This window comes from Nycticebus coucang, chromosome 14, assembly GCF_027406575.1.
Source record: "Nycticebus coucang isolate mNycCou1 chromosome 14, mNycCou1.pri, whole genome shotgun sequence".
Classification (NCBI taxonomy): domain Eukaryota; kingdom Metazoa; phylum Chordata; class Mammalia; order Primates; family Lorisidae; genus Nycticebus; species Nycticebus coucang.
Window position 1 is genome coordinate 12,388,242 of NC_069793.1, and position 24,397 is coordinate 12,412,638.

Consider the following 24,397-nt stretch of genomic DNA (forward strand, 5'->3'; position numbering starts at 1 on the left):
TGGTGTTAGGAGTTCTGCATTCTGTGCTGAAGACACCAACTGCTGAGTGATGGAAGCACCCAGCAGGTCCTGTGGCTGAGCTGGACTGAGGCTGCTAGCCCTGCCTGGGCTCCCACCAGTCACCTGCACAGGCTACGCTTTTTCAAAGGGAACCTTGTCCTAATAAGTCTCCCATTTACTGATCCATAAAGAATATGAGTCAAAGCAGGTGCTGTTTCTACCTTTATTGATGCAACCCCCAGTCTGGCACAATGTCCTGTTCTACCAATGAGGGAACTGGGCCCCACGAGGGGCAGGGCTGAGTCGAGATCACACAGTGAGTTACTGGCAAAGCTGGAGTTTGCACCCAGGTTTTCAGACAGCTCAGCTGAGGTTTCTCCATGATGTCCTTCATCTTTTGAAAGATCGGATTTGTCCGAAATCTTTGCATGACTCCCCCTGCCCTGCCTCAGAGATCTCCATGACTTCTACCCCATGTGGGATCCTAAAGCTACTGCTACCCATATAAGGTTAGAAACAGCACATCAGAAGCGGAGAGAAGAGGTGCTATGGCAAGCCAGTGGCCACAGCCAGAGGTGATAGCCGAAAGTGGCGGTAAGAGAGGGGTCAGAGCAGATAGGAGAATCTAAAGAACCTGGAACCCCAGGGATGTTTGGCACAAGGGCCAATGATACTGAGGGCAACCCTGCACACGAGGGAATTTACAGGACAGCAGAGACAGGACTGCTATCCCTGACAACGCACCCCCTGGGCCAGCAATACATCGAGGCCTCAGCTGTGTAGGAAGCCACCTGTTTGGGAGGACAGGGTTCCCGTGAGCTACAAGGGCTGACTTTGCTGCAGAGACTGTTGTGGTAGCCTTTTGTATGTACAAACCTCACCTTCTCTGTGAAAGTGCAGCATAAGGAGAGCAGGGGCAATGTGACAACCAAGTCTGGGCATGGCTGGGAGGTAGCACTTTAGCTTGAGCCTGGTCTCGAATCCCAACTCTGCTACTTACTAGCTGTGTATTTTTGGGCAACGTACTTCTCTGAGCCTGCATGAAATGGAGATAGTAACAGCGCCTATGTCAGAGGTGATGGAAGGATTAAATGACATTTACTTGGCCCAGAGTTGGTGTTTTGGGAAAGATTCAAAGAGTGGGCTTTGAAAATCTTTGGGGAGCAGAGTCTGGGCAGAGGAAGGGCAAGAGTGATGGCTCAAGGCAGGGATGTGCCTGGGGCATCTGGGGCACCCAGGGAAGCCAGGGAGGTCAGATGGAGAGAGCAAAGGAAGAGAGGCAGTCAGGGAGATCACAGAAGTGGGCAGGCCGTCGAGCTTTATTTTCACTGTGTATATGCTATTTGGGGGTTAGCTTCTATTTATGGAAAGATACTGATTTCCCAATATTTTTGCTGCTACAAAGTACTCCTTTAAAATCATATAGAGAAAATAATCCATTTAAGGAAACAGAAAGAGTATGATATAGTCTGCAAAAAAGCAAAAAAAATCCCAAGGACTGTCCTTAGGCGACTGAAATTTGGGAAATGGGGAAGGCAGGTCTCTCTCCCTCCCCTTTTTTACCCAGCACAGGTAGGTTTGGAGTTCCAAGGGGGAAAGTTCCCTGGTGCCCTCAGATGTCACAACCTGAACCTTGAATTCAAGTCCTGGTCCTGGAGCCTTTGGGCTTGGAGGCTCCTGGATTACTTCAGATGCCACCTCCCCCCCGCCCCATTTTACAGATGGAGACACTGAGACCCAGGCAGGCAAAAAGACTCATTATGTTTGACTCAATTCCCCTGCTGCTCCCACCCCCGATCCAGGGATTCAGATGTACAAGTTCCCCCCAGGGACCATGCCTCTCCCTGGCTCCAAAGGCCTCCTCTGGCTCCCTCACAGATCTCTGTGCGTTCACCATCCCATGGATTAGAGAAGGCAGGTGAGGGAGGCTTGGGGCTGGGGGGAATCCTGAGGCTGTTGGCCTAGGGGTTTGTTCTGGAGGGCAGTGGGTCCTGGTCATGCTCCAGTTCAGCTGATGCAGCCCAGCAAGTCCTGTGCTAGGACCATGCCTCTAGGTGGGGCCCCTATCCTCTAGTGCCTGGGAGGATAGGGCTGCCTCCTATCCTGGCCACCACCCCTGGGGCAGACAGTTTCACATCAGCTCTCCAGGGACTCATTCCCATCTGTGCTGGGAGAAGGGGCCATGGGATATTTTTCATTTCAGTGTGTGCCTTGAGTTACATCCTCATAGGTTGGTGGAAGGTCCATCGACAGATGCCTGGGTCCCAAGGGTGTGGCAGGAACAAGGTACAAGTTATCCTCCTGCAAAAGAAGAATCACATCCCTGCTGCTCACTGCTGTGGGGTGATGGCTATTGACAAAGCACTTTCCCACTGCTTTGCTTTTAAAGGTTCAAGTTCCCCATGAATGCAAAGAAACTGAAGCTGGAGAGATGAAATGACTTTCAGGAGGCAGTGTGATGACTTCCTATCCTTGAGAAGGGTGGGGAGGAGCCTGGGTAGGAGTTAGGGGATTGGACCCCAGGTCCGATTGTGCTCCCAGCACCATACTCTCGTGCCTGATCTGTGATGAAGGTGGCAGCAGAGCCCATCCCTGCCACTGTCCTCTCATGTGGAAGAGAAGACAAAGGCTCTCCTTGGGGAGGCCCAGCATAGCCACTGAGGGCCATGTGACCATGGCAAGTCACTTCTGACCCTCATTTTTTTCCTCTTTAAAATGGAAAAGCAGAATCTGCTTTCCAGAGTAGTTGTGAGACTCAAGGAATTCTTGGCCATTGTGGTGGGCAGAAGCATGTCCCCCCAAAGACATCCATGAATGAAGGTTGCAGGTGGAATGAAGGCTTCCTATCAGCCTAGGAGCCCAGTGTAATCACAAGGGTCCTTAGAGGTAGAAGAGGAAGACAGGAGAGATATCTGTGATACTGGCTTGGAAGGTGGAAGATGGGACCGCAAGCTAAGGAATGCAGGCAGCCTTCAGAAGTGGGAACAGACAAAGACATGGTGTCTGCCTTAATGCCTCCAGCCCTGCTGACACACTTGATTTGAGCTCTTTGAGACCCATTTCAAACTCCTGACCTCCAAGAACTGCAAGACAATACATTTGTGTCCTTTTAAGTCACCCAAGTAATAATAATTTGTTATAGCAGCAATAGGAAACTAATACAGCCACTGCATTGGCACACAGAAAATGGCAATAAACCACAATGATTATTGTTAATACCTGCAGCCAGGCATGGGGACTCAGGTTCCCCATCCTTAAAACTGGGGTAGGCCTCAGTGACTCAAAGTCCCTGTCCAGCTCTCTGGTATCCTAAGGAGGTGACATCCTACCAGATGGCCTGGTGTTAACTAGGACAACATATTTGCTTGATGTTAAATAAAACGTGGGGGCCACAAACTCACATCTGCACTATGTGAACACTTAGTGTGTGATGACACTAACATGACAATAACCAGAGTGTGAAATCTGCAGGATTATAGGGGAGCTGGAACATAAGTTTTTATAATGTTCTAAAATTGAGATTGTAATATAAACTTTTTTCTTTTAAAGAAATGAACTTTGGAGATCACTTCTGGTCAGGGTGGGGGAGAGACTAGTCTTCTATTTTTTAAAACATGCCTGGCCCCAGTCTGCCATTCCGCCATCCCCACTGGTAGACAGGGCTTGACTGAGGGTTAGCACACTGTGGGCTGAGTCCTCGATTTCCTTGTTGGCTGTTTGGCTACGGGAAGTGATGTGGACTCGCCAAGCCTCGGTTTACTTGTCTGTAGAATGGGAAGTAATTACCTATCTCAAAGAGTTGTTGAGAAGATGAAAGTTATATTCATCTGTGTGTCTGTATATCTGTATATAACACTGTATATACCAATCTAGTGCTTATCAGAGGGTCTGGGATGCCGTAAGAACTCACTCTTACAACTCCTCCTCTCACACTCTGTGGCCACCCTGGCCTCCCCTGTCCTATCTCCAACCTGCTCCTGTTGGAGGTCCCTGCTCCCATATGTATCTGTGGGTCCAAATCCTTTCCCTTCTCCCCAGTGCAACTTCCCAGGGGCCTTCAGAGCCAGGAGCACTGTGGCCCGATGTTCTGGTGTCATTGCGTTTGCTCCTTGGAGGCCCCTTTAACCTTGAGCTTCTCCTGCCCCCACACCTTGGCTCGCTGCTGGGCTATGGGTCGCCACTGAGGACACTGCTCAGCAGCATGGGAGTGAATGAGAGTGGCTCCTCTGTCACCCTGCCTGCCATCACTGCTTTCTTAGCCTTCTGTGGCCTTACCCCCCACCTCTCTTGAGGGTTTGCACCTGGAGAAGGGCCTTACCTCTGCCGACAGGTGGTCCCTCCTACAGGCTATGATAGCCGTGGGCACTGACACGAAGAGCTCCAGGAAGGTGAGGCAGAACAAGGCCAGCTCCAGCCTCTGGGTCCAGACCTGTGGGGAGGGAGGGAGGCCGGGTGAAGTGTCTGTACCCAGTCATGGGCCTTGCTGGGATGGGGGGGTCAGTCCTAGCAGGGAGCAATGTGGCTTTGTTTCTCAGGCATGCTGGGGAGGGGAGAGTGGAGCCTGGCTCTCTCAGTCACTGCCTGGCACCTGTAGGTCATCGCTGAATATTTGCCTAAGGTTTGAGGTCTGGGGAAGCTTATGGGTCCTTGGTAAGACTGAAGGTGGCCTTAGGGTCATCTGATCCAAGCCTGCATTTCAGGTGGGGATGCCTATGTCCAGAGAGAAGGAGCATCTTTTATAGCAGGGCTAGGGGACAGCTGGGCTGTTGACCACTGTGCAGCTGGGTGACATCTCTCAGGATCATGAGCATTTGTGGGAGAGAAGCATGTGTGTTGTGCATGTGTGCACATGCATGTATGTGCGGACGTGTGTGTATGGTAGGGGAGATAAAGAATAGCAAACCACCATGGTCAGACCTTTGGATCCTGGCCCAGAGGCACGCAGCTGGGAATGGCTGACCCATCTACTCCAGAGGCAGGTGTGATGTGATGAATAAGCACTGGGCTTGGAGTCATAGACCCACCCAGCTGAGAGTCCCCACTGTACCCCTGACTTGTGTGTGGCCTCGGTGCACTGATTCAGCCTCCATGGATGTCAGTGTTCCCTACACACAGGGGAGGTAAAAAGTGGACTCGGTCAGCATTGCAAGGCTGTAGGGAGGCTCCTGGTGACAGGGTGACCAGGACAGCACAGATAGGGCGCTGCCTGGGGAATTGGCAGTTCTAGGTTGTGCCTCAGATGAGTTCCTAGTGACTCAGAAGAGCCACTTCCTTTGGGCCTTGGTGTCCCATCTATCACAGTGGGATTGGACCCCATGACTCTGTGACTCAAGGCCCTGTCTAGCTCCCTGACACTGTCCAGTGAGCAGCCTGCCCCACCATGCCTCAGGAGGGGCGGAGAAGATTGGTGGGGGGCTCAGCTGCCTGTGCCAGGGCCCAGGAGCAGGAATGAGGAACTTGCTCTTGGCCAAGCCCAAGGCAGCACCTCACTTGGAGTCAGAGGAGCCTTGGGTCCAGGCACTCACTGTGGAGTTAGGGTATGTTCTCCAGATTGGGGACTCAAATGGGCTCTCCAGAAAGAGATCCTTGGTGATGATGAAGAGGCCGGACAGCACGCAGAAGAGGCTGACGAGATTCGTCATCAGGCACAGGACCTTCTGCAAGTGAAAAATATCCAGAGGTTAGAGACCTGGCTCGAGGTCTTCCTCCCGGGACTCCTCACCCACACAAGCAGCTGAGCTACTGACCACTGAGGAAGACCCAGACTGCTGTCATTTTCCACAGGGCCAATTGGGAGAACCCAAGAGCTGCCTCCAGATCACAGAGCTTTACAACAAAGGGTGCCCTGCTGCTGTCCCCCTCCATCAAAGCCAGCTGGACCATCCCGATGTCCAGGGGAGCCCTGCACGTGTCCCATCCTCACACCCTTCAGTGTCTGTTCCCATTCCTGCACCTTCCCCACCATGGTCCTTGAAATACCCGTAGTCATCATCCTTTTGGGTTAGGCATTATTCTGAGCCTCCCGCTAAAGGCAAACCCCCATGATGGGGAAAGGGTATAAACATGAATTCTATAGCCTTGTATAGTAAAGTGAATTCCATTGCAGTAAGAGGGTCCCTGTGCTCAGGTATAGGAACAGAGAGGCTTATGGTTCTGGAAGGGGCTCTGCCCAGGAAGGCAAGGTATGAGAATGGCTGGGTCCTTGCCAGTGTCTCCCACCTCTGCTGGGTAAAGTGCACAGCTGGTGTCCTAGTCTTTATGTCCCCTGAGACAGCAGGGAAGAGCCACAGCCTAGTTACAAACATGGTGGGACCAGACCCTGGGGAGGGGTTGGAAATGTGATTTGTAGACATGGTCCTTGCATCATCCGTCCACCTGTAACCATCCAGTCTGTGTTGGGGGTCTACTCTATACCTACCTGGGCCACTCTGGGCTACAAAGATGCTCAGACACGCTGCCTGCATGGAGCCTAGTGTGTGGCAGAGACAGGTGGGTCCACAGGGCTGTGGGCACACTGCAGCCAGTCACACTGGGAGGACCCTGGCAGGGAGGATGAGGTGTGCTAGCTGAGTCCTGATGCAGGGCAGGGAAAGAGAGAGACACGCTCAGCAGAGAGGGCTCAGGGCTCAGGCAGAATTGGGGGATGACAGTTTTACCCGCCTGGCTCTCAGAGAAGAGAAGTGGATGGCAAAACAGCTGTGGGCTGGGACTCGCAGGCTGTGTAGTGACCGAGATCAAAACTCGGTAGATTTGGGAGGAAGCAAAGTTCCGTTCTAGATGGAAGGGTTTGGGGTGCCTGAGAACCAGCTCCTCCTTCTCCACTTCATGACACTGGGAAGACAGAACCTTCAGACGGAACTTCCTTTCCTCCCATAGCCAAACCCTCTAGCCTGGATCCAGACTCTTCTGCTCAGATGCCCTCAGCTGCCCTGGAGGCACGAGGACTACTTCCCCACTGTCCCCGTCACACAGATGCCCTTGACCAGGGAGGAAGATAATGCTCTCCATGGGCCAACTCACCAGATATGTCTTAGGAAAGGTCTGCACCGTGATTGCCAAGATCCCTGAAATGAGAAACTGCAGGCCGGAGTTGAAAGTCAAAGGAGACAGTTGGGGGTGCTAGAAACCCACAAATTCCCTTCTATGCATCCTCCAAGAAAACCAGCGCCTGATGGCCAGAGGGGCAGAGAGCACACTAGGCAAGCTCCTCCTGCCTGCCACATGGCCCTTCCCAGGGCCCGCCCCACCGTCCACCTTCCCTCCTTGTCCCATCTCTACACCTTGGGCCAAGCCTTGTCCAGCACTCGGAATGTCCCCAGCCCACCCCTCTGGGATCAGCTGCACTATCTCCTCTACATAACCCTCGCTCCTTTTCTGAATTTTGTGGTCAGGAGGCCACTGGCTCTGGGTCCTAAGGTGTCCAGTGTATCTCTGCAACCATTCCTTCTGGTGTTTACTGAGCATCTATTACACGTCAGTCCTGGGAGCACAGGATAAATAGGCCCTGCATGTGGAGAACGTTGTATTGCTGTGCAATGCAAGGTCCAAGCTAGGGGGAGAGGGACCGAGGGCTGATCTGAAAGTGGTGGGTCAGAACACTTGCACAAGAGGGTCTCCTGGAGCTGGGACTCAGCTCATAAGCAGGACTCCACCAGTAGGAATAGGAGCCTCTGGGCAATGTGCCTGCACTGTCCCATGCCATTTTCTGTTCTGGCTGATAACCTTACACCCTGTGTGCTCCCATAGACCAACCCCGATGGGGCACTAGGACCTGTTGCTGTGCCCAAAGGCACCCTGGCTGCTCAGACAGTGGAGGAAGAATGGAGCTGTCCCCAGCTCACGCTCCTCCTCCACCCTGCTGGGTGTATGTGAGCAATGAGGGAGACTCTCCTGCGACTTGGGATTGAAAGGGCCCCCCAAGAAGAAGCTATTTCCGGGGTGACTGGGAGAACAGAAGTAGAGATGGGGCATGGGAGAGAGGGATCGGCTTATGCTTTGCTCCTGTTAGCGTGCTCCCCACCATGTCCCATCCCAAATGCCAGGGCCTCCCAGCCGGCCTGTGCTTTGGCTCCTACTTACAGAGGCTGCCCCCCAGAACGGAAACCACGACTTCAGCACCACCAGGTGCAGGCTTTTGACTGTCAAGGCCAAGTAACCCCCAAAGAGCAGGTGGAGCACAGAGATGATGATGTGGAAGGCCTGGAGAGGAGATAGCGAGCTGCTGGGGCCAAGGCATCGGTGGCTGGCCCCAGGTGAGGCTGAAGGTGGCTGGTCCTACCTGCCGAGGCAAGTCCCTTTTCTGCTCTTATAAATCCTGGTCTGCAAGGAAGGGCCACTGCCCAAGATTCCCTGCAGGGAGAGCTGAGCGGGGGGCCTTCTGTCCTGGAGCTGGCTCCAATGGCTGCAGCCCCTCCCTGCTGTTACCCCCACCGTGAGGTCCTGCCCAAACTTCCCAGGACAGTGGTTTAGGCGGATTCTCTGCACCCTGTAAGGCTTTTTCAGGTTTAGGTTGAGTGACATGCAGGAAATGTGGAGATTTTCTCCCTTCCTGTCTCACCTCGGGCCCTGTGCCCTCTCTGTGTGTCCCTCCCCTCCCCAGCCATGGACATAAACTCACGCCCAGCTCCTGGAGAAGGCTGATCCTCTTCCAGGGCTTCTCCTGGTGCTGGTATGGAGCTGGGAGCCTGGGCTGGGTCACCCAGGGTGGACTTGCCTGCCATGGCTTCGCACTAAAGCCAGGAAGGATGGTAGTGGCTGCGTATGCTTCTGCTGTCATTGACTCTGGCTGGGCCCCAGGTCAGAAGCCGTCTTGTTTTTGAGACTTGGGCCTGGGCGGGACTCTGCCTGTCACCTCTGTTCTCTGGACTGGGCCTCCCAGAACAGAAGTTGCCCTGCCCAGCAGCCTCTGGCATTGATTTGATCTGGAAGAATCTGGCCCCTATGGATAAGGAGTAACTGCTGCTCACAGCCTCTCTGGGGTTGCAAAGACACAGCTCCTTTTGGGACAGAAAAACATGGACTAGATAGGCTTCACACCCAGCGCAAGGCAGAGCTCACCCAAACTGACCAGATCACAGTTTAACAGGAGCTGGAAGGTGCAGGGGGACTACACGGGTTGGGCGGGGGGGACTTTGTAAACCATCCCCACCCGCTGGCCCAGGATGGGTGGCTGAAGGCAGGTTCAGTCAAATTAATTGTCCTGCCTTCTGTGGCAATGTCCATCCTAGGTTTGTGGGGAGGAGAAGGGAAGGAAACTTCTTCTGCTGAGGACTTATGAGCCAACCCTAAGCCAAGAAGTCAGTATTTGCCAACAGTGCTAACGTGTACATGGACTTTCTCTGTGCCAGGCACTGGGATAAACATTTTATATGCATTATCTGATTTTAACTTCATTCCAACCTTCTGAGGTCAATATTGTCTTTGTTCCTAAGATGAGGGTCAGAGATGGTAAGCCACTGGTCCAAGGTCATGCAGCCAATAAATGGCTTGGACCTGAAGCATAGCAGGTTAGCTCCAGAGCCTGGGGATTAAATGCTTCCTGTACTCTTAGTTCAATAGATAAAAAGGAATGTTCTGGATGTTTTTGAGGTCATAAGGGATTGGGGTAAAACTTTGTAGGGGACTACAAGAACTGTGTTTCCAGAGGGTGTGGTCATCACAGTCTATATTGATGCCACAGGGCACTTCGGGGCTCAGGGGCTGCCTAGTGACTTGGTGAGAAAAGCTGAAGTCTCTCCCAGAGAGCCGTGAGTGGGGAGGAGAGGGGAAGGGAGTTTGTGGGGGCTGGGCTAGAGGATGGTTTCTCCATGGGGACAAGGCTGCTCCCAGAGGCTGTCCCAGAAGAACGAGAGAGGTGGCATTCTTCCTGATTTGAGTCTGACTTGTGAATTCAGGAGGTCCTGTTTGAGCACCTGCATTTCAGGTTGTACCCGCATTTTCTAGTTGTCCCTCCTTGGAGGTGCAGGGATTCCTTTCTATGGCAGGGAAAGAGCCTTGGGATGTTGGGAGGGACAGATAGCCTGGGAGAATGTATCCCAGACACGGGAAAAGGAAAGGAGACTATCGAGGAGCCACAGAGGCAGGTGAGGCCTCGGGGCAGGAGAGCGCTCTATGCCAGGCACCGCGCAAAGGACAGATGTGCTTCTTGTTGGGTTAGAGGCTGATGGTGTCCCCCTCCAGTTCCGAGATCCTTGCTCCTGGATGGGGCGCCCCTTCTCCAGCTGCCGTAACTGAGTTTCTTCTCTCACTCCCCTACCCCCAATTCTGTTGACTGCTGGCATGAAGGTATAAAGGGCCAGCCCCAGGCTTCAGGGTGGGACCAAGTCTGTGCTTCCGAGCATCCCCTCCACCACATGGGGAGTCACAAAACACTCCCCCCATTGTCACTGCCACGAGGGGAGCACCTGGCTCCAGGACCTCTGCCAGGAGCTTCCAGCTGCACTTTGGCCTCCGAGACATCTCAGTTCCATGGAGACAGTGCCATAAAATCAGAACATCTTTATGGCATGAATTAGACTTTGCATCTTTTCTCTCCCAGCCCAACTTCCTGCTTCACACCCCAGTTGTGTGGAAGTTGTCAAAGTCTCTCCCTATTCCCTGAGCCCCGGCAGCTGAAAAATCTTAGTGCCTTTCTTGGTCTCTTTCTTTTATCATCACAAATTTCCTTTGGCAAGGAAAATATTAACAATTTAACCTGTTTACAGTGCAGGACTGATGGAGTGAAGGTGGTTGTAATCCCCTAAGAGCAGTAGTTCTCAACCTTTCTAATGCCGCGCATGGCTCTTTAATACAGTTCCTGTGGGTTGCAACCCACAGGTTGAGAACCGCTGCCTTAGAGTCAGAAGTTGAACTTTATGAACAAATCTGTTTAATTCTGGAAAATTTCAAGCCTTCACAAAAGTAGAGAGAATGGTCCGATGAACCACTTGGTCCCCAAGCCCAGGCCAGACTCATCATCAGCTGTTGTCCCATCTTTTCTCCCCATCAGTAAGCAAAACCCAGGCATCTTCTCATTTTATTGGTAAACATTGTAGTATTTATCTCTAAAAGATAATGGGTTTGTTTAAAAAGTGTGACCACATGATCACAGCTGAGAAATTAAGACTAATTCCTGGTGCATTTCGAGGCATGTTTATTCTCAACACAAAAGCCTGCAGCCCCACCGAGATCAGCTGCATGTTTAGAAACGGTTCTTGTAGAGGATAGTTTAAAATTTTGGAGTCCGAAGAACCTGTTCTTACCCAGTTTTTGCTACTTGTAGGTATCAGTTCTCTAGTCAGTGTTCACATTTCTCTGATTGTCTCACAAATGTCTTGTTACCTTTGGTTTGTCCCAATCTGGATCCAGGCATGACCTACAAGCTGCATTAGGCAGATCCAGACAATCCTTCTGGCTTTGCTCCGACACCCTCTCCCAGCCCTGCCTCCGTGTGTGGCGCTGTCTTCTGGGGGGTTTGCAGGGTCTCTGTGAGGCCCCCCTGGTGAAGGAGGTGTGGAGTGACCCTCACTGACCCCCAGCTCCCACCCTCGGCTCCTTCACATCCATCTGGCTTCTCAAGGGAACTTGATGTGGAGCCCAGTTGCCGAGTCAGACAGACCTCACTGCCAGGACCACAGCATAGGACTTCAGAGTTGACTCCAGATCTTGGTTGCCTGACTTCAAACCTTGATTCCACCACTTCATAGCTGTGTGATCTTGGGTAGGTTATTTGACCTCTCTGGGCTTCAGCTTTCCCCTCTTCAGCAGGGATGATAATACCCATGGAGTTGCTGGAGTGTTAAATGTGTCAGCAAACATCAGATGCTTAAGGCAATGCTTGACAGTTTTAGTTGCTGTGTGTAATTATTCCAGTCGCTGTGCACTCCGGGGGAGGGGGGCGGTCACTCACACTCAGCTGCCTTGCATGTTCAATGTGGTGTGCATGCCCAGGTCACACATGTACTTGACCTAGAGTTCACACACCCTGCCCTGAGGGTTGAAGAGCAAGGCTGGGCAGTCAGCAGCCCTACCCTGGTCTTCTGCACATGGGGCTGATAGCCAATTGCTCATTTTGCACCCATCTATCGCTCTCTCTCGATTTTAAAAGCCAAGGTTTGTTGTAACCCCCACCAGGCTCTGCACTGCCGCTGCTCCGGGAGTGAGTGCCTTCACACACGGCATAGTCCCTGTCCCACCTAGATGGGTTTTGAAGGAGGAGCAGGCATTTGTTTGAAGAAGTGGGTATACTAGGAACACAGTCCTAGCCCAGTCTTTGGGAAGAAACAGAAGGAAGGAGGGAAAGGAGCTGGAGGAACACTTTGGTTTGGACTAGGGTAAGAGCCCGTGTGGTAAGAGCATGCATCAGCTCTGATGTCGGATGGAGCAGGGTTCAAATCCCAGGTCTGCTTCTTACTAGCTGGGTGGCCTTGGGCATGGGATCTATTTAAGTTCTTAGCTGTGAATCAGGAATATGAATGCTTGCTTGTTTGGGCTGAGGTGAGGACACAGAGCACGGCACCCAGAACCCAGAGGTGTCCCTGTGCTGTGACAGCGGGACAGTTACCCAAGTCCTCTGATAGACATGGGATGACCCTTGAAACCTCTAAAGTTAAAAAAAAAATCATTGTAATGAGTCTAGTTCAAAGTTTAAGTCACATTGTTTATTTCCCTCTGGGGTATGGATGAGATAAGCCATCTTCCAGGGCCTGTGAATACTGGGCTGGTAGTATCTCCTCATCCCCTGAGACACAGCCCAGTTCCTGTGGTAAACCTCAGGGATGGCCTTGTCCTCAGGCTGTGGGGCTGGGGAAGGGGGTGCTGAAAGGCACAGGGAGGCCCCAAGCCCCCTCACTGCACACCTGTCCATGTGGACTTGAGGAGTGGGCTGGGTTCAGCACCCTCCTGCAAACTCCCTACATTGAGAGGTGGGCAAGAGCTGGGGGTTAACCCTGACTCCATATTAGAGATCAGGAAAATGAGGGTTACTGGAGGGAGTGAGGACACCATGCCTGGTCTAGACCCAGGACTTCAGGGAGTCCAGGGAGCTGGAAGGGCCTTCCAGGATCTATCGTTCAGCACTTTAGTTTGCAGGTGGGAGGCCCAAGATGTGGCAACAGATGGCAAAGGGGGCCAGGAGAACTGAGTCAGACCTCAGCCTGATCTCTGCACCTCTGAGCAATGTCAGGGTCAGCCTCAACTCCCTTCAGGTGATCTGAGCTTACTGACATTTCTCACAGCCTGAGGGCCATGGTAGGCCATGAACTTGAGTCTCCATTGTTCCCCAGATGAGCAGAGAGAAATGCACATGGGGGTATCCCTGGAAGGGTGACAGGGCTCAGGGAGCCGAAGGACCTTTGACATCAACCTGCTGTCTTTTAGGATAGAAACTGCTGGAGATAAGTGTAGGACAGACACCCTTGGGGATGCCCCCCGCAGGTGCCACAGTAGGTAGGAGTGAGTTGGGGGTACAGCTGGGGAAGCAACAAGGTGGGGTGGAGAAAGGCTACACTCCAACCTGCGGGAGTCCCAGCCTGCTACTCGGACGACTCCTTGGGCATATACGCCACATTGTCATAGGCAGGGGGCGGAGAGGCTGCCGGACTCGGGATGTTGAAGTCTGTGCTGAAGGCGTTTGGCAGGAACATCACTGGCTGCAAGAAAACCCAGTACAGGGAGGCGGTGCGGTAGTGTACTGCCCCCTTGTGGGAACTCCGAGAACAGCACCCTAGTAGTGAGCGCTGCCCGTTTGAATCGTACCCTCAGAACAGTCATCTGTCCGACTAGTATAGCCATTCCTTTCTTCCATCCCTCCCTCGCTCCCTCCCTTCCCCCTTTTCTTCTTTTTTTTTTTGAGTCAGAGTCTCACTCTGTTGCCCAGGCTAGAGTGCCATGGTGTCAGCATAGCTCACAGCAACCTCAAACTTCTGGGTTCAAGTGATCCTCCTGCCTCAGCTCCCAAGTAGCTGGGACTACAGGCTCCTGGCATGATGACTGGCCAGTTTTTCTGTTTTTAGTAGAGACCAGGCCTCACTCTTGCTCAGGCTGGTCTCGAACTCCTGATCTCAAGCATTTCTGCCTCAGTGTCCCAGAGCGCTAGGAATACATGTGTGAGTCACCACACTCAGCCTGTTTGGCCAATATTTCAAAAACCCAGCTCAGTTCCCTGCTCAAAGATCTTTACTATTGTTCAAATTTGAGCACCCCCCCATTTCCTTGGAAACTCAGCTCAATTTCCACCTCAGCCTGCTCTGTCATGTGCCCAGCCCCACACATGACCCTGGCATTCCTGAAGAGTCTGCTCCCCTGGGCATAGCCCTGCAGCAAGGCTCCTGGCATGGCTGTGCAGGGCAGCAGGTCTATTGGTGCCAGACACCGCCACGTCCCCTCCTCCTTGGCCACAAGGAGAACAGTCTCATCTTCACTGAGCTGTGTGAAGATGCCAATTGCCTTCCTCAGAGGCTCAGGTTTAGGGGGCAGTGTGGGGGACTCACCGCATTGGCTTGGGCGCGGGTGGCTTGGCACCCAAAGTGGGTCGCGATGACTGCAATGAAGAACTCCAGGATGGTAAAGATAGTAAGCACAGCTAGATAGCCCCTGCCTACATCCTGGGGACCAAAACCCACAGTCAAGTCGAGCTGAGAGTTCCAGAACAAGGTGAGCCCCACACAAGAGTAATTTGCCTAAGGTCACAGCTCTTCCTTGCACACCTTACTATGTGGACGTGTATTGCCGACCTGCAGCTGCCTCCCACCAGCCAGAGGCAGCTGTGCCTGGAGCCTGTCCTCCTGCTGCCAATTCCTCCTCTACTCTGCCCTTCACCCTGCAGGCCGTCTCTCCATCTCCTGATGCCCACCTCAGTGCAGTGTCAGAGGGTCCATATATTCATGGAGTCTACTGACCCGGCCAATGCCCAGCTGCTGCAAATTCTGCCTCCCTCTCCCTCTTGGACGTGGCCCTATCATTTTCCAAGTTTTCCTACTCCTGGGGGTACTGGACAACACACCCAGTTAGTGACACCAAAATCCATGAGCAGAATGGCTGTCCCAGCAAAGGCGGCCATGGCGCTGAGAATGTTGATACTCAGGCTGCTCCTCACCTGTGGGGGGCGGAGGGACAGGAGCAGAGAGAAGAGTGAAGAGAAATAGAATGAACAGAAGCAATGGCCCAGCCTCCAGCCGCCCAGCCTCCAGCACACTCCCTCCATGGCCTGGGAGGCACTGCCCTGCACGCGCCTGCTCTGCCCTGCACGCGCCTGCGTCTCTGTTGATCTCTCTCCTTTTTCTCTTCTCCTTCCCTGGGACCTCAGAAGGAGGGAAGAGGGCCCATCTGCCTTCATAGCCTCCCTGGACAGGGTTTGTGGCAGGTCTCTTGCCCATCCCTGACTGGTGCTGCCCCTTTTCCCCAGGTGCACATCTTGAAGGTGCAGCTGTGGCTGAAGTCTGCCCTAGAGGCCTGGGTCAGGGGGCCTTTTGCTGTGGACAGCGAGAGGGGCTGAGGTCACGTCCATGAGGCCCCAGGTGGAAGCTGGCAGATGGAGGCACTGCACACCCCGGGGAGAAGGGTTGGGTCAGGAAACAGGCAGGAGCTGAGGGGTGGCAGTCAGGTGGGCCAAGCCCTGATCAAGAGGCCCAGAATTTCAGTGTCCAGAAAGCACACAGAGATTGTGAATCCCAGGGGTGGTCCAGGCAGTCACCTTGGGGTCACTATCCCCATGCAGCCAGAACCTGACACTCTTGTGATCCTGTAGCTGAAGCCTTCTGGTTAAAGGATCCTGGTCTTAAAGGGGAACCACTCCTGGGCAGGCCCATTCAAGTTCAAAGATCCCTGATTCTTCTTTTTTTTTTTTTTTTTTTTTGTAGAGACAGAGTCTCACTTTATGGCCCTCGGTAGAGTGCCGTGGCCTCACACAGCTCACAGCAACCTCCAACTCCTGGGCTTAAGCAATTCTCTTGCCTCAGCCTCCTGAATAGCTGGGACTACCGGCGCCCGCCACAACGCCCGGCTATTTTTTTGTTGCAGTTTGGCCGGGGCTGGGTTTGAACCCTCCACCCTCGGCATATGGGGCCGGCGCCCCACTCACTGAGCCACAGGCGCCGCTCCCTTGATTCTTCTTTTTAAATGACAGCCAGGAAGTCACTGAGACCAGATCAGCCTCACAGACACTTGATTAATTAACTAATTCAAAAGGCCTGTAGGAAGCACCTACCGCAGGCCAGGCACTATGCAGGTGCCGTGAGTGCAGAGACAGCAAGTCAGGCCTCTGCCCTCCTCAGTTTACAGCCTGGGAGACACGGGGTTGGGTGCTGAGGCTCCCAGTCCTGCCCCTCCATGACACATCCTCGGTCCAGCACCCAGAACTACACTCGAGAATTGAACCAGGGCGAGAATTGCCCTTAAAATAAATTCCAAACTTGGCATTTAACTTCTGAGTCACCTCTCCGCTTCTCCCTCCCAGCTCAGCCCCTCCCACACTGCCTCTTATCTGTGATGGCCCAGTGCTCTGGCGCCCCTCTCAAGCCCATGTCATTTCCTGGCCAGCCTTTTCTGTGTGGCTGTTGCCATCTGAACTGTGAGTTCTCGGCTCCATGAGCCCCGTTCAGGGACCCCAAACCGTCCCAGCTGAGCAGAACGACTCTCCCATTATCCCGTCTGCTTCCTTTCAGCATTTTTTGTACTCCAAAACTATCTCATTTGTTAGTTTGTTTTTTTGGCATCTTACTGAGCACCAGAAGATAAACACCATGACCTTCACTGCCGTATTCTCTGAGCAGGGGATGATGCTGACTCTGTCCTGTTCAAGTGCCTCTGTCACCTCCCTGCTGCCAGCAGAAGGCACCAGAGCTTTCCTCAAGTCCCCACACATCTCTCCATCTAATTTTTTCCACTTTCCCTCCCAGACCTTTGCTCTGGTCCAATGGTTATACATGGTTTCCATAGCAGCCCTGCCCCTTGCCCACACAGTCTAAGTCCTCCCTGCCCGCGTAGGCCCAGCGTGGCCATCTGCTCTTCTAGGAGGTCTTTTTTTTTTTTTTTTTTTGAGACAGAGTCTCACTATGTTGCCCTCAATAGTGCTGTGGCTTCATAGCTCACAGCAACCTCAAACTCTTGGGCTTAAGTGATTCTCTTGCCTCAGCCTCTCAGTAGCTGGGATTACAGGTGCCCACCACAACGCCCAGCTATATTCTTGGTTGCAGCTGTCATTGTTTAGCAGGCCTGGGCCAGGCTCCAACCTGCCAGCCTCTGTGTATGTGTCTGACGCCCTACTCACTGAGGTCTTGCAACTTTCCTTTCTTGGAATGACCATGAGCATGTTGTCCCCAGACCCTCGCTTTCCATCCTGTGCCGTATGTTGAGAGAGTATTCTGTTCCTCCTCTCCCAGATGCTGCCTGTCTGCGCCTGCCTGGGGGCTGCCCCTCCCCTGGTACTTGGCAGGCCCAGGATGCACTGGCCAAATGAGCCAAATGTGTGAGCGGAAGGAAGGCGCAGAGCGGAGTGGGACTAAGTGCTGGCCCCATCCCTCGCCCCAGGCCCACTGGTTCAGACTTACCAAGAAGCTGGTGCGGTTCTTCTCGGCTGCCACTGAGAGGGACCCAGAGATGAGGAACTGTAAGGGGAAGAGGAGCCCGATGAGGCTTCGGCTGGAGTCCTGGGCAGGGCACACTACACAGGAGCCAAAGAGAGGGCAGCACAACTTCCTGGATGCCACCCTCTTTCCTTCCCAGCCAGGCAGCAAGGTACGGGTGTCCCCTGCTTTTGAGGAGCCCCTTCCCGGGAACAAGGGCTGTGGGTCACAAGGCAAGTGTTTCCACTGACATCACATCATCAGAGCCTCATGGGAAAGGCATTGTTCCTTCAAACATTCACTCAGCAAACATTTCCTGAGTGGTCGTTACGAGCCAGGAACTTAAGAGAGTTGACAAAGGTGACCAGATCCCTGCTGTCATGGGGTTTATGTTCTATCCAGAGAAGACTGACATTTAGCAAATAAAAGTGAAGAAGAGGATGGATGGTGGTGATAAGAGCTGTAACGAAGTGATAGGAGTCATGCTTGAGGTGGGTGGGGGTCGGAGGAGACCTGAGCTGGGGGCTCCCATCACCTGCATCATGGTGCCTGTGCACCTGGCAGGTGCCTTATGTGATGAGTCTGGACTGGCCGTGCCAGTGGCTTGGCTGAGGGACTGGCACCCATCTGTGCTGTGCCAGTTGTGGGCCTGATGCTCAGCAGGTTTGCACTCAGCTGCCATGCTGGAGAGACCACAGGGACAGTGGAAGGTAAGGGGGTGACACAGAGAGGACCCAGAAGGAGCCAGGACTGGTGTCCAGGTGGTGTGGATCAGGGTGGTGGCAGTGGAGGAGGGGAGAAGTGGGCAAATTCAGCCTCTGCTTTGGAGGGTGAGCCCCTGGGACCTTCTGGAGGGGCTGATGTTGGGGGGGGGAGAAGGATCAAAAATGACTCTTGTGGTGTGTTTAGCTGTGGCAGATGGGTGGCTGGAGGTGCCATTTGCTGAGATGGGGAGATGAGGGCAAGAATAGGGTAGGAATAAAGAATTTGGCTTTGTCCCCTTACCCTAACCCCACCCCCCAGGGCTTGTATATAGATTATAAATATATAAGGGGAAAGGGGTGGGTGGGGAAGGGTTGTGGGGCTGGGGCCTCACTTCCCCTCCTCCCCCTTTCCCTGGTCCCCTATCCCTGGGGCCGTTTGTTAATTTTATATATATAAAAAGAAAGAATTTAGCTTTGATATACAGTGGAACCTCCATAGTGGATCACCTCCCTACATTGACCGCCTCCTTATGTTGACCTAATTTTCATAGAGCGGACAGGTACCACATGTATGTATGAGTGCAGGAGGCCTAGTTCCTTATGTTGACCACTTCTGTACATTGACCAGTTCATTATAGTTCTTTGGCTGGTCAACTTACAGAGGGTCTACTGTGTTGTTTCCTCTTCAACATCAAGTGGAATGGAGCTGTCAAGATGGCAGCTGGGCCAGGTGTGGTGGCTCACGCCTGTAATCCTACACTCTGGGAGGCTGAGGTGAGTGGATTGCTTAAGCTCAAGAGTTCAAGACCAGCCTGAGCAAGAGCGAGCTCCCTAAAAATAGGAAAAACTAGGCAGGCGTTGTGGTAGGCACCTGTAGTTCCAGCTACTGAGGAGGCTGAGGCAAGAGGATCACCTGAGTCCCAGAGTTTGAGGAGCTATGACACCATGGCACTCTACCCAGGGCGACAGAGTGAGACTGTCTCAAACTAAATAAATAAATAAATAAATGAGAAGAAAGAAAAAAAAAAAAACAGAAAAAGATGGTGGCTGGATCTAGAATTCAGCCCCCAGGGCTAGAGAACAGATACTATGTTGTACAGATAAAGAGGGGGAGCCCCAGAGGGATTTGTTCAGGTCCTGCAGAGAAGAATCATGTGCCAGCTGTTCTGCCTCTTTCCTTTTGTACCAAGTTGTCTTCCCATCCTGGAATTTTGGGAATTTTTCAACCAAGAACTCCTTTGAGCCTCAGAGAAAAGCTATGAGCCCGTTTTCTAGAAAAATGCACATAACGAAAAAGCACCCCTGATGACATTCAGGGGTCCCCAGAGGTCATTGATAAGAAGATCCAACTGAGTGATTAAATGTTGGAGCTCACAACATTTAATCATGTTAAACATTTAATCAACATTTAATCACAACATTTAACATGTTGGAGCCCCCTGACCTGGGGGTCCTGAGATTGAAAAGCAGAGTTTTGGTTTTTTTCTTGTTAGATTTACACTCCAGTTCTCCTAGGAATTATCTTCAGGCCCCCACCCGGGAGGGACTGTGTGCCTGGGAGAAGGGCGGGATGGGCCCAGGGGGCACAGGTGAGTCTGGGCAGGGCCCCCCAGATGGCCCCGGCACTCACGCAGGCTCCACCCCAGAAAGGGACGCCGCTTTCGATGAACAGCATTCCTGCGCGGCCGCGGCGGACCATGAGCAGCACGCTGCCGAAGCCCAGGTGGATGAGGCCGACCAGGATTTGCACCGTCTGCGGGAGCGGGCTGGGGTCAGACGCTGTGCTCCACACCGTCCCCTGTCGGCAGAGGAGCGCGCGGCCCTGCCCACCCTCACCAGCTTCCTGTCCGCGACTGGGAGAAAGCTTCACATCCCCTTTGGAGGCGGTTTCATAAAAGACAGTTTTAAGAAGGGAGCCACAGGGGCCAGCTTGCAGCCGGGCTGCCTCCTGCTTTGTGTTTCGGTGCTGGGATCTCAAGCATCCCTCTACAGAGTTGCCTGGTTTTCTCAGGCCTCCTTTCAAGGACTGACAACATTCTCTGCACTGAAAGCCTCAGCTGCCCTCTCCGGCGCCCAGACACCCCTTCCAGCCTGCAGCCAGCACCCCTCCTTGAGCACCTTACTATGTCGACCTGTATTGCTGATCTGCAGCTGCCTCCCTCCCAGCTGAAATCTCACCCTAGATTATTATCATTATTGTTATTATTTTGGGAGTTGGTTTCCAAGCACCCCTTTGACCTAGGCCCAGAAGTGTGATGGTTTTCCCAAGGGTGAAGACAGGTGGGCTTCTGGGAAGTTCTGCCACACTGCAAAAATATTGCTTTTGGTAACTCTTGAATTCTGCAGCTGGGTGTCAGGAGACGTCTGAGACCCCTGAATCCAGCCTCTGTCTAGTCCAAGAGCCCCCTCCTGCTGCTACTTCCAGACCAGCTCCTCAGTGACCAGTGCTCACCCCCACCTGAACCAGCACTGGTCCTTTTAAGAGCAGTCCTGATGGGAGCAGCTAGAATTGTACCCTAGTCTAGTACGTATTAGGATATCCATGATGTGACCCCTTGAATCTTAGCCTCTTTCTCTCTTGGGCTGCCCATCCTTCATCCCATCAGTGTCCTCCTGCTGCGCTGGGTGGCGTGGTGTCGCAGGTGCCAACATCACCCTTCCTTCCTTGTATGTTCTTCCCCTGCTACTAGACCACTGAAGTCACTGTGATTATTCCTTGGAGGACAGCACCTGTCACTAGCCGAATGCCTGTCCATGCTAAACACCATGCTGGGGGTTTTAGCGATATGATCTCATTTAATCCTCACGTGGCAAGGTAGGTAATACTATCCTCATTTTGGAGATGAGAAAACCGAGGCTCAGAGATGTTCAGTAACTTACCCGAGGTCTCCCAGCAATGAAGTGGCAGGCTGGCTAACTCCAAAGCTGGTGTAATTCTTGATGGGTGACATTTATTTGCATTTCCCATTTTTTCCAGCAATTTGTCTCATTAAATTACTTGGGAAGGGGGAGAATTTGTTCCAAGGTCTGCTCGGAAGTTTCCAGCAATTGATGACCCCTCTTTGTCCAATGTCTCCAGTCCCCTCCTATACTACTGGATGTGGTATAGCTTTTAGGGCAAAATTATAAATTTCATCATGTTTGAGCCAGAGGTCCTGGATGCCACAAAACTTTATGGTCGGGCCTTGTTGGCCTTGGACAGCGATTTAGCTTTGACAAAATCTCAGTTTCCTAATCCATCCAATGGGAGCTATAATCCGCTGGGTGTTACAAAGTGGTGCTGACAATCTATGGAGACAATGCGGGCAAAGACTTTGGCACAGTGCCTGCACCTCTCAGAGACACTTAATAAACAGGAGCTGTCATTAGCATCACTGTCCTCAGCATCACCATTGCCTAAACTATGTTTTCATCTCCCACTTAGAGAAACTGAAGCCAAGGGAGAAACTGTGTGTGTGTGCACATGTGTATATACATGTGAGATAAACAGGAGTCCATTTGCCTGTCTCTGTACTTTGAGCTCCTACATAACAACCTGCAACCTAACACTTTGTAAACAAACTGACTCCTAAGAGTATATTTTTTGTAACAAATAGCTGAGTGTCAGCCAATTATAAACAGATAAACTTTAGCTAACTGATCCAAGCATGCTCAGATAAGGCAAATGACTCAGCACATCCTGCCTAACACCCAGCTGTAGCCGATCAGGGGATTTCTCTACTTGGCCTCTGTTCTCAGCCTATAAAGGTAGTTGCTCACACTCCTGGGTGGAGCTTTCTGAATCTGTTCATGATTCGCTGTTTGCTCAAATAAACTCTGTTAAAGTGAATTTATTTAAAGCTTTTCTTTTCAATGATACACATATGTAGATACACATGTGAGTCTGTGTGTGTTCTCTCTCTATTTCATCTATCATCTATCTATCTAATATTTTATTCCCTCCCAGACACCAATATTTCAAGGCCATCTGAGATGAGAAAGAGCTCAGTTCATCTCTCAAGCACTGTCATACTGAGGAGCTGGCTCTTCCCTGCCACTTCTCCTTCATCTCACCTCCCTCCTTCCTTTGCTCATTACATTCCAGCCATCCAGTCGCCCTTCTATTTCTTTCTTCTTTTTTTTTTTGTCTTGAGACAGAGGCTCAAGCTGTCACCCTGGGTAGAGTGCTGTGGCATCACAGCTCACAGCAACCTCCAAATCCTGGGCTCAAGCCATTCTCCTGTCTCTGCCTCCCCAAGCAGCTGGGACTACAGGCACCTGCCGCAACGCCTGGCTATTTTTTGGTTGAAGCCGTCATTGTTGTTTGGTGGGCCCGGGCTGGATTCAAACCCGCCAGCTCAGGTGTATGTGGCTGGCGCCTTAGCCGCTTGAGCCACAGGCGCCGAGCCATGCCCTTCTCTTTCTTTCTTGAACAGCCACAGTCATTCCCACCTCAAGGCCTTTGCACTTGATATTCCTCCTATAGGTTGAACATTTCTTTGCAACCACCTCCACCAGATCTTCCCTTGACCAACTTCAATCCCACATCTAGGCTTTAGCTTGAATGTCATCTCTCCAGATAGAACTCCCTGTCCACCATGGCCAGCATCGCCTCTCTCTAGCTATAATTTTCTACCTCATTACTGTCTTTGGAGTTATCTTAGCCACTTGTTTACCGGTTTATTCTGTGAGCTCTGTGAGGGATGCATCTCGGTCTATCTGGTGTATGGGTGAATCCTGAGTCCTCACTAAGAATTTGTCAGCTGCCTGCTTCTCTCTCTAAGCTGTGCTCCGGTGCTGGGGCTCTCATTACCTGTGCCTCAGATCAGCTGGAAAAGCTGTTCTTACCCCCAAAGCTTTGGGCTCTCCTGTCAGGAAAGTCTCCATGGGTTGTAGGTCAGGTGGCTGGATGGCCCTTGGTGTCTGTGTCCCCAGGGGGGGCTCCTCAAACTGCACAATCCCCGGAGGCTGGCACATGGAGGTGGGCAGAATGGCTGGAGGTGGGTGGAGGCCACTGGCGTTGCTGGGTGGGATGACAACAAATACCCCATTGCTGGCAGGAGCTTCAGACATGGCGTTCAGAGAGCCTGGAAAACAAAGACTTGGGAAAAAGTAACAGTAGTGGTGATGGTTACACGTTTGCACAAAGCTTTTTAGTTTATAAGCACATGCTTGCCTGCCCTTGCTTATTGCAGCCAAGTGAGGATGGCCCCAGGATCTCTGATCGTAGCAGGGGAAGCTGGGACTCAGAGAAATGAAGGACTTCCAAAGTCCAGGCCTTATAGGCAGGGTAAGGCTGAGCATTGAATTCTGATTTTGTTGGCCCCAGAGGCCCTACTGTCATCCTCTGTACTGTATCATGTGGGAAGGACCTTCTGCAAGTGTATTTAAACATCTTTCTTTCCCCAGAGAGGGCAAGTGACTTTTCCATGGACACACAGCCAGTGCAAGGTAGAGCTTAGCCAGAGCACCTGTTTCTTCATGCCTAGACCAGGGCTCACTCACCACTTCCTGCCTCTCAGCCCACAGTCATGGAGCTAGTGTAACAAATCCTATGGGAATAATTTTTTGCCATGGGAGACTTTCTATTTGGCTACTCAAGCAAATGCCTTAATGTAGCCAAAGACATATATATAGATTATGGAAACTTTAGCTATGGCTGGTCTGGGCAAACACTTTGGGGATAAAATACCCATTACCTAGGTATCAGGAGATGAGTTTACTAGGAAATAGCAGAGTGATGAATCTGCCAGATTACACAATGAAATTAAACAGTCATCTTTCTTGTTGGCATTAGTGAGTGAAGAGTTCAGCAGATCAGTGCATGCCTCTGAGACAAAAATCAGGATTCCAATCCTGGCCTCTATAGTACTGTGAGATATGGGGGCAAGATGGTCACCTCCTCTGCCTTGCTTTCCTTACCTGGGAAATGGGGATAATAACAGTGGTGCCAATCTCATGGGGTTTGGTGCAAACTAGATGGAAGAAACTCATATACAAACTCGATCAAATCCATCCCTTACAATGTGACACAATTTGCCTGAGATAGTTTCTTAAATGTGAGGTAGATTCTTAATGGAACTGTAACATTTTTCAGCTGACAAGGGCTCCTGCTTGCTGTTCTGGGGTGCTCACAACATCTCTGATCCATATTGGTGGATGAAGAAAGGCAAG

The 24,397-nt window shown here is 52.1% G+C and overlaps 2 protein-coding genes across 2 annotated transcripts; both read right to left on the reverse strand.

The window, feature by feature from the left end:
* Positions 1-1,734: 1,734 nt before the first annotated feature.
* Positions 1,735-8,825, reverse strand: MS4A10 (membrane spanning 4-domains A10). The gene is made up of 6 exons (XM_053561599.1): positions 8,618-8,825; positions 8,080-8,199; positions 7,021-7,077; positions 5,526-5,657; positions 4,319-4,429; positions 1,735-2,301 (listed from the first exon to the last, which is right to left on the reverse strand). The coding sequence occupies exons 1-6, from the start codon at positions 8,774-8,776 to the stop codon at positions 2,200-2,202; spliced, it is 681 nt and encodes a 226-aa protein (XP_053417574.1). The 5' UTR covers positions 8,777-8,825; the 3' UTR covers positions 1,735-2,199.
* Positions 8,826-12,642: 3,817 nt separating this feature from the next.
* MS4A15 (membrane spanning 4-domains A15) lies at positions 12,643-23,317 on the reverse strand. The gene is given in 7 exon segments (XM_053561819.1): positions 12,643-13,536; positions 13,539-13,628; positions 14,469-14,582; positions 14,981-15,073; positions 17,526-17,582; positions 19,875-19,997; positions 23,072-23,317. Coding segments are annotated over 7 exon segments (1,068 nt in total). The 5' UTR covers positions 23,297-23,317; the 3' UTR covers positions 12,643-13,170.
* Between the last annotated feature and the right edge of the window lie 1,080 nt (positions 23,318-24,397).